The sequence below is a fragment of the Nannobrachium achirus genome, assembly GCF_963921795.1.
Source record: "Nannobrachium achirus genome assembly, chromosome: 2".
Taxonomy (NCBI): Eukaryota; Metazoa; Chordata; class Actinopteri; order Myctophiformes; family Myctophidae; genus Nannobrachium; species Nannobrachium achirus.
The window spans coordinates 19,884,474-19,894,960 of record NC_137811.1 but is presented as its reverse complement, the minus strand read 5'-3'; the positions used below and the strand labels follow the sequence as shown (position 1 = coordinate 19,894,960).

The window sequence follows — 10,487 nt, the reverse complement described above, 5'->3', positions numbered from 1 at the left end:
CCACACTGTTTCGTAGGAAGACTATTTCTAGTTTAACTCTGATGCAAGGAGATCCTTGTCTAAATCAGTGGTTCTCAACCTGTGGGTTCGGTCACAGCGTAAAAAAACACTGACATAGAGCAATGAAACCCCTCCATTTTGGTGTGGCCCAATCATGACATCAGCCATGACATCACCGAACCCTATTTAAGGGTAGAATTGCTGAGAGTTCCGCGTAGTTTGAGGTAAGAACTTCATCATGGCTTCAGAGTTGAAAGACCAGGGCAACAAGGCCCTGGGTAAGGGGGACATAGACCAGGCCATACGCTGCTACACTCAGGCGGTGGCCCTCGACCCGTCCAGCCACGTCCTCTTCAGCAACCGCTCGGCCGCGTACGCCAAGAAGGCTGACTACGAGAACGCCCTCAAGGACGCCTGTCAGGCCATCGAGATCAAACCCGACTGGGCCAAAGGCTACTCTCGCAAAGCGGCGGCCCTGGAGTTCCTGGGGAGGCTGGATGACGCCAGAGACACGTATCAAGACGGACTGCGACAGGAACCGAACAACCCGCAGCTGCAGGAGGGGCTGAAGAACCTCGAGGCTCGGCTAGCGGAACCCAAAAAGGGGATTAACCCTTTCGACAGGCGGGACCTGTACGCCAAGCTGGAGGCGGACCCTCGAACAAGAGAGCTGTTGTCGGATCCGAGCTACAGGGACCTGCTGGAGCAGCTCAGGAACAACAAGCGCGGCAACTTTGGCGACAAGCTGCAGGATCCCCGAGTGATGACCACGCTGTCAGTGCTGCTGGGGATCAACCTGGACAAAGAGGAGGACAAGCCCTCCCCCAAACCCAGGCCCACGCCGGCCGCTCCTAAGGAGGATCTGCCCGAGAACAAGAAGGCGGCGCAGATGGAAAAAGATCTCGGGAACGACGCGTACAGGAAGAGGGACTTCGACACGGCGCTGCAACACTATGAAGCGGCGATCAGTCACGACCCGACCAGCATGATGTACGTTTCCAACCAGGCGGCGGTGTACCTGGAGAAGGGCGAGATGGAGAAGTGCAGAGAGCTGTGTGAGAAGGCCATCGATGTGGGCCGGGAGAACCGAGAGGACTTCCGGGAGATCGCCAAAGCCCTGGCCAGAATCGGCAACTCTTACTTCAAGGAGAAGAGATACGTGGAGGCGATTCAGTATTTCAACAAGAGTCTGACGGAGCATCGCGACGCAAAGGTTCTGAAGAAGTGTCAGCAGGCGGAGAAGATGGTCAAGGAACAGGAGAAACAGGCCTACATCAACCCTGAGCTGGCTCTGGAGGAGAAGAACAAGGGAAACGAAGCCTTCCAAAAAGGAGATTATCCTCTGGCCGTGAAACATTACTCCGAGGCCATCAAGAGGAACCCAAGCGACGCCAAGCTGTTCAGCAACAGAGCCGCCTGCTACACAAAGCTGCTGGAGCTCCCGCTCGCCTTGAAGGACTGCGACGCCTGCATCGCACTCGACCCCGCCTTCATCAAAGGCTACACGCGCAAGGCCGGCGTCCTGGAAGCCATGAAAGACTATTCCCAAGCCATAGGCGCCTACGACAAGGCGCTGGAGATCGACTCGTCCTCAAAGGAAGCCAAAGAGGGCATCCAGCGGTGCGTGCAGGGCCAGGCGGCGAGGAACGACACCCCCGAGGAGGTGCAGCGAAGGGCCGAGTCCAGCCCCGAGGTGCAGCAGATCATGAACGACCCGGCCATGCGTGTGATCCTGGACCAGATGCAGAAAGACCCTAAGGCGATGAGAGATCACCTACAGAATCCAGATATCGCTCAGAAGATTCAAAAGCTAATGGATGTGGGACTGATATCTTTCCGATGATGAAAGGAAAAAAGGCAGTGGGAAAGAAATGCCATTCACTTAAAATACGGCACCCCTTTCTTTCTTTTTGGCTTCAAAGATGCTGCTGTCGCTTCAGACTTTAACTTTATCCTGTGTGTTATTTCACGCATATTCACCCAAACAAGCCAAACAAAAAAACAAAGTATGGCTAGATCATCAACCAGCAGCACCCCCTCCCCCCCTGTACAACGAAAGTGAAAATCCAACCAACAAGAACCAAAGTGAAAATCCAACCAACAAGGTCAAAGTTCACTTCTCATCAAGGCTTGAAAGAAGTACAAAGAGAAATAATTTGAACAAAAACAAGAACAAGAACATAATCTGTGTTTGGGTTCTAAATCATCGTAAAAAACATAACTGTAGATCATATCAAAAATATGCATATGAATTATGAATGAGTCTTTACCTCTGTATGTTGGGTTGTATGTTGCTCTGTATTGTTGATGCTTAATGTTTTTCTTTTTGGCCTTACAACAGTACCTTTTTCTTTTTCCTACTCTTGACCTGTAACTCTGTAACCTTAACTGTGGTGCCTCTTCTGGGCGACTGAATTCCTTCAGCGGGATACTAATCTATCAATCATATCAAACTGGAGGCTGGGAACCATTAGGCTACAAGCTCCACAGCCACTCTGATAGACACTTCAATGGCCAAGTTCCCATCTATCCATTTATGGAGAAGTGGGCACCACAAACCCTGGCATGAAAGACAGATACAGAGATCTCCATATGGGCATACACAGAAAGACAGACAGACGGGTCACGGGTACAACAGGTATTATAACCCACTTGTGGTGTTCTCGTTTTAACATGGACTAAACGATTTGTTTTCAAGCCCCGATTTCCTCACAGTTTAGTGGCTTAATGTTTCTTTTTTTAAACACTCTTAATGAGCGGTGCTCATGCAGCTCTGAAGCGTGGCCTACATCTGGCCTACATCTTGGCACAAAGCGCTCAAAGTTTGTGGTACGCAGGGTCACATTGGCCAAGCTTTGTGGACCGGACACTTTAAAATTAAATAACTGATAAATGGCACAGCTCACTGTGTGATCTTTTTTTTTACAAATGAATTACAAGAATTAGAATAACTTCATGGCCCCTTAATTGTTTAATAATACATTTCATAACATCTTAAATTTGCATGAGGTTTTAACAATACACGCTCATACATACAATGCACAACGCATGTACGCATGCGAACACACGCGCGCACACACATACAGTATATGTTTATATACTTCAGAGGACATCAAGACATTAGGAAGCAGATTTTATAAATGCCATTTTTCTTTTTTTCTATGCCAACCATAAAAAAGGGTTAAACCCCTTAACCCTAAATATTCCATCTTAAAGCTCTCAAGGACACGTTATGAACCTGTAGATCGGCTATTTTAGGGACACAACTGTTTATCATCAACCACTATACTGCTGTTTTCCTTTTTTCTGTTATTGTGGGGAAAGCTTAACTCCGCCAGATGGTGGCGTAGAAAAACCCCCCAGAAAACAACCACTTCTCTAGTGAGGACCGGGGAAATACTGAAATACTCTCACACTGCGGGCGCACAGATCGCACGCACGCACGCACGCACGCACACACGCACACACGCACACACACACACACACACACACACCTTTTATCTGCCTACACAGGGTAGAGATCTGCCTACACAGATTGGTAGAGAAAGAGAGAGGTTTTATAACCACCTAAATGAAAGTGACCCAGACACACTCCATAACACGGCCCTCAAACACAAGTACAGCCACCAGATGGAAAAGCCACTGGAACAAAACAAAGAGAAAGCTATCTGACCCAAATACTAAAACACTCGCCCCAAAACACAGTCGACCTAGGAACAGTCTCTACCTGGTATTCCTAGACGTAAACTGTAAACTATACCTAAACCTGACCTTATTCCTAACCTTAACCGCAGTAAAACTATGCCTATACAGATGTGCCATTTCACACAGGTGTTTTGATTAATGTAGTACAAATTGGTTCTATGCCAATCAGACAAATTGAACACCTGTGTTGGTCCTCAATATGGCCGGTTTAGGACTACAAATGAATTGACAAGACAGTACATTTCCAGTGGATTGGCAGAACATTGAGCTTGTAGATCAGCTATTGTTTCTATTTTCTGCTATTTTTCAATGGCTAATATAAAATAACTAGAAAAATATTGTTCCTTCGAAACAATTGTGGGCTCGCTTCAAGCCAGAAAACAATTGCTATAAAAGTACAAAATGTCAAGATCGCAGGCAGTGCTCTCTTTGACGTTACTGACGTCAAAGATTCGTCCATTTTGTTCCAAAAATGTGTTGTGCAAAAGTTGACCCGCTGGTGGCGCTATAACAGGCCAATGTAAGAAGGGTGGTATCTGTTCCTTGACCTATTGGGAATGTGCTTGCAAGATTTCACGCACATTGCAGGCTGTGTTCATGATTTGAGGTGTTTTTGGCTTTGGCCACTTTATCGCTGCTTGCAGCTATATTCATTATTATTTTTTGTGTGTGTGTGTGTGTGTGCAGACTGTGCACTTCATAGGCATATTAGATAAAGGTCCTTAGATTGTGTGTAGAATGTTTCATGCAAATTGCAAAAAAAAAATCCTAACGGGTTTAAGCGTTTCACAAACTGCTCAAAATGATATAGCGCCCCCCTTTGGCCAATTGGGGTAAGATTGGTTTTAGTGATATTTGGACTAACACTCTACATCTTTGCCAAATGCCATGAACATGTTACTTTGCATGTATGATTTAGAGGCAGAAGAATAATTTGCATAAAACTGCAATATTCATTGAATTTATTTAAAAAAGCATGTTTCAATTTTAAAGAAATCCGATCTGACAGATCTTTAGATATCGGTCCAAAGTTCACGTAAAAAAAGTTTTGTGCACGTGGAGCGAAAATTCCAGAATAAAAGCGGGTTTACGCGTTTTACAAACTGCTCAAAATGGCGGAAAATTGAAGGGCGGAGCTTACTTAACAACGACACAGATGTCTTCCGCTTGAGTCAAAGCACGCGTTTAACAAGTTGCATGTCTTCAAACGAAACGAGTCATGACTTATGCCCGTTTGAAGTTTGAATTTTCAAACACTTCGTATAGCGCCCCCCTTTGGCCGATTGGAATAAAATTGGTTTCAGTGATACTTTGACTAACCCTCCACATCTTTGCCAAATGCCATGAACGTGTAACTTTGCATGTATGATTTAGAGGCCGAAGAATAATTTGCATAAAACCGCAATATTGATTGAATTATTAAAAAAATATATTTCACTTTAAAAGAAATCCGCCGAGACTAGTTTGACCGTATTGGTCCAAAGTTCATGTGAAAAAAGTTTTGTGCACTTGACGCAAAAATCCCAGGAGGAGATAGATTTTTACTGTTTTTCATATAATTCCGAATTGTGGGAGACCTAAAGGTCAGAGGTCAAAAGTTAGAGGGTAAAAGTTGTTCGGCATGAGGAGACGCATAAGTGTATACAGGTTTCATGGCTGTATGTATAACACAGCATGAGCTATACCTGTTCAAAGATCGCACTTTCGAAGGCTTCCTACAGCGCCACCATTTGGCCGATTGCTATAAAAAATAATAGCACACTTCGCCACTGTAAACTGAACACATTGATGTTTTTATTTTCATTTTCTCACTAAGTATGTAGGAGTAGAAAGGAACCGAAGTTTTGAGGAGAACTTGATATAGTATGCCTGCCTGATAGATAAATAATGACAATATCTAAAGTGTGCTCGCCTTATAGGCGAGCCCACAATTAAAGTCCCTCTACCTTGGCCCTAGTAACTCAGTCCCACTGTAAAATGGGTATTCCCCAGAATCCCTTTATGCCCATATGAAGATCTGTGATGTCATCGATATATATCACTGGCCAGATGGCCAAGACATGGCCCATAACTGTGAGGCTGGTTCAGATAGGGATCTCCATGTATAGGCACAAAAGATATTGTATGTTGTGATGTCAAGGGAACCACTCTTACAGAATCCCTTTTATGCCCATATATGGAGATCCCTGATGTCATCAATATTAAGCGCATATCTAATAGGACTTCATATTGGGAATGCCCATATATGGAGGCAGACAGCCCATATCTGTGCGGCTGGTTCAGACAGGGATCTCCATGTATGGCCATAAAAGGGATGTACTATACAGTACATGAATCTCCATGGGTAACTGGTCCCAATATACATCACTGGCCAGATGGCCAAAAATTGGCACGAACTTGCCCTTTAGGGCGAGGGCGGCTGTTGCCCTGAGGCGTCTTAGTATTGATGACATTAGGGATCTCCTTATATGGGTATAAAAGGGACAAGGACTGACTTGTGTTGCGGTTGGTTGTTTAGTTGGCCAAAATGTGGCCATATTTTTCCAAATATGGATGACCTGGGATGAGGCGTCACGCATTGTTACGCACATTGACATCAGGGATCTCCATAATTATCCATCAATAGATTAGCCAATTTATAGATTCCAAACTCCAACACTTACTGTAGAACGCAATGTATCAACAGAAAGTAGCTCATAGTCATATTAACATGTCTACGGGGGATTTTTTAAGCGGTGAAAGCCGCTTCCAAGGAGTGGCTTTGTGTGTCCCATCCATGTCCATGGTCATTTCAGTCCAGAATGAACAGGTTTTATCAAAAACAAAATGTGTGTCCCATGTCCATATATGGTCATTTCAGTCCAGAATGAACAGATTTTATCTGTCCCGTACGTCCAGAATATGTGTGTAGTGTCCGTCCCGGTCTGATGATTGGATACTTTGAGGATTGGTCAAGCTTCACATGACAATTCGGCCCTCCAGATAAAAACAATCATTCATTCATTCAGAATAAAGAATGTATCTATATCTATGTGTTCCAGAACTCTGGAACACATAGAATAAAAGTTCACCGCTTCACTTCGAACCGAGGTTTGATTTTTATGAAACAAACACTTTGCAGATAATTCAAGCTTTCCGTACAGCTGCAATGTTGGTGAGTTTACCTTTGTAATACAATATAGGACTTTTCTGTTTGGTTGTATGGGCTATCAATGGTTGGTGTTGCAACTCTAGTAGATTCAACATATTAAAAACAATCTTGAGTTGCGGCTAAGTAACACCCTACCACTGTAGGCCAGTGAAGTTCCCTGAAGTTGAAGCCATTATCCTGGACTTTTTTATCAAGCCGCTATGCACTAGCACTGCAACAAGAGGATGGGTCAGTGACTCAATTAACTGCTTATAAAGAGAGACTTTAGCATTTCAAAGCCTTCCTGGAACATGGGCTTGTTAATGTGATCAAGCACCGTACGTGACCACTCCGCGTACTTGAACCATGAGTCATTATCCCATGAATGCCATAGATGGATGGTTCATGACCAATACGCTTCACTCAAAACAAGCCCCCAGCGCTTTGATGTGTCCTATTCTTTGCGTCCTTATTCGATTCATCATTTACATTAATGAAACAGGGAGTCCAAGACCCCTAGGGGGCCCTAAGAGTTACAAGGGGACAGTAATATAAAAAATTCTGTTAATCCTCAAAGTACAAAAAGAAAATGTCTATGCATTGCATGAAAAATATATGTATTCCTCTCACCCTGTCAGGATATTCCTTTGTTCCTTTCATCTGTTTCAGTTCATAACATCCACCATCAGAATATCTTCTTAACTTCGACCAAGCTTCCCTTATTTAGGTAATAAAGTTTATCGAACACACTATTCATGTTTCACAGTTATGATTTCGTGATTTGTATTACAATGCAGGCTTTAAAGAGTCTCCTTGTCAAACCACACCAAACACTTTCATGCATGGGCAAAATGGAACCCCTGGCCGCCCCACTTCCTGGAACTTTTCAACCGTTCCTGTTACCTCACTTCCTGGAATGTCTCTACCGGTTATCTGAGCAGCACCTGGCTGCAGACACTAGGGTCCTGTTGATGTCCACGGGAGACAGGAACATCAACAAGTGGCAGGAAGTGACCTCACAGTGTCAAGTGACTTCATGCCGCTTGTGGAGGTCACGTGACGTCTCTGCCTTGCAGTCCAAGGCACTACAGTCCCTTTGAGCCGCATTGTCGCTATGTGTACATGTTATCTTTTATCTTTTAGACAACCCAACTCTACCCCCTAACCCTAAACAGAACCTCCATGGGGTAGAGCAAGAAAGAAGTGTGAGGTCACTTCCTGCCACTTGTTGATGTTCCTGTCTCCCGTGGACATCAACAGGACCCTAGTGTCTGCAGGCAGGTAGTCTTGGGGTTATCTGGAACTTTTACATGCGAGGCTTTAAAAACATCCGAAAATGGATGGCTATATTCATCAAAACAAAACAAATTCTTTTTTTCCGCTGTACATGTTTAGGTGTTAAATATTCAATCATCTTTTTAACTAATATATTCCCTTTGTTATGACCAAGTATGTTGTTTCTTTCAATACATGGACAGGAAAGATACTCTTTCGACAAATGAGATATAGGACTTATGGGCAGTCCCCTTTCGTACGTATGTGTATACATACACGTATGTATGTGGTGGTGTCACACTGTCAAACATGTCCATTATCTGCAACAATATTTTATACAATATGTAGTGGGGGATGCCTGACTCCCTGCATCATCTCTCTCAGCTAAGGGGTGAAACACTTTTGAAATCCCCTGATTTACAAGCATGCACCTATATATTTTTTTAGGTGAGAACCTTTTATATTGCCCTATATCAAGTTCAAGTTCTTTTATTGGTTTGTCCCCGAAGGGCGATTTGGTTGCAGCAATACATAAAAGCAGACATCAGTCACAAACAACACACAAAAACACATAGAACACATATAACAATAAAATCAGGATGCAGTTTGTGGTATCAGTGAATGAGTACAGTTACTGTAAACCAAGCAGGGCCTTGCTAAAGTAAAAAGACAGCAATATATAGGCCAGACAGGACCTAAAGTAGTTTCACAGTTCACATCAAATTTAAGCTTACTATATGTAGTGCCCAAATATTTGTAGGTGGTCACCTTGCTGATCATGGACAACCCTGTTCTGGGGAACCAACACACCTCTCTTTTGTTTTTGAGACATTCAGTTGTAGGAAAGCATCCTTGGCTGCATCAAGAAACAATCAAGTAATTGGTCATGACCATCTTCATCATCACTAAGCAGGCTGACCACGATGGAATCTTCAGCGTACTTGATAATGAATCTGTTGGCATGGTGACTAAAACAGTCAATTGTGTATAAGATATACAGGAAGGCAGACAATATATGGTTTCCTTTCTCACCTGCACTTATTTCCATGCTTTTTTGAATGTTGTTAACCTTAGCTTACCTTTTATAGAATTGAAGTACCTTCCATGGTGTTTTAATTGTGGCGTCTATTTATACCGTCTCATCTTGAATGTATGCATTAATATGTATATTTCCCAATGTATGAATGAATGGACCATGAAGTGCTTTGAGCACTTGGAAAGCGCTATAAAAATGCAATCCATTATCAATGATTCAAATGACTCAATTAAAAAGCGTTCAGCCCATTAAGCTGTCTATACCTGTCACCAGCACCACTTAAAGCACCTTTAATAGGACCATGCCATCACTCTACCAAATAAAAGCAAAAGTACACATAGCTGAAAATAGGCCTAGACCTTTATTAACAAGCAAGTGGTGCAGCACAAATACAGTATGAAATGAAATGTTTTGAATGTTCACCAGGTGAACATTCAGCTGATAACAGCTGAAACAGCTGATATGTGCTAGAAATCGACATGTCGGGTTTGCAGCACTTGACCACCTGCCTCTGGACTGCCGTGAAGAAAGTTGAACAGTAAAAGATAAACCTTATTAAAAAAAAAAAAAAAAAGTTTGTCCCTCATTTCACAATCCACATACAAATACAATCCACGTTGCTGTCAGGTGGAAACCTCATATGTCCAAAATGTTACTTTTCAGGACTCAAAAGTAGAAAAAAAACTGCAGATCTCACATCTCGTCACATAATTTTGTTTTTGTAGCTACTCTTAGGTGTCACGTGTAGCATGACAAGATTAAGTTGGGCAATAATTTACGGGAAATAAACGTGAAAAATGGAGATATGAGGATTCTTCCCTGACAGCGATGACATACTGACCTCCAGGTTTCACAGGTAACCGGTGACCCCAGGCAAAACTTCGCTTGGCTCTGTATAGTTCTCGCTCGTGGCAAAGGACCCGCAAATTGTGTTATTGGCCATGGACTCCCCCCTTCATCACATATCAACACTTCCTTTTCTTAATGTTCAAAAATAGCATTTGTACAAGCTTGTACATCCATTTTTGAATAGCCAATGTCTGAGATATGGATGTATAAATACCTCTGCTGGTGCACAGGGACCCTCTCAGTCCTCAGACACCCTGGTTCTTTGAGAGAACCACTAGCTTGTATCCAACACTTGGAATAAAAAAAAAGAAAATCACATTCTAAACCCAGCGATTTTAAAACCTTTTGACTGTATGTAAAATAGCTTGGGATCTGTGTAAATGTCAAGAGTTGAGCAACACAGTCCCGAGCTAGAGAGGAACTACGTTTCGAAGATACAAAATACACTGGCATGCCGAGTCCTGTCCGAATGAATTACACGCTTTTATTACA

The 10,487-nt window shown here is 43.3% G+C and overlaps 1 protein-coding gene across 1 annotated transcript; it reads left to right on the top strand.

The window, feature by feature from the left end:
- Window positions 1-238: 238 nt before the first annotated feature.
- LOC308297039 (stress-induced-phosphoprotein 1-like) lies at window positions 239-1,843 on the top strand (the record flags this gene model as incomplete). Its single annotated transcript, XM_080740419.1, has 1 exon — window positions 239-1,843. The coding sequence occupies one exon, from the start codon at window positions 239-241 to the stop codon at window positions 1,841-1,843; it is 1,605 nt and encodes a 534-aa protein (XP_080596545.1).
- Between the last annotated feature and the right edge of the window lie 8,644 nt (window positions 1,844-10,487).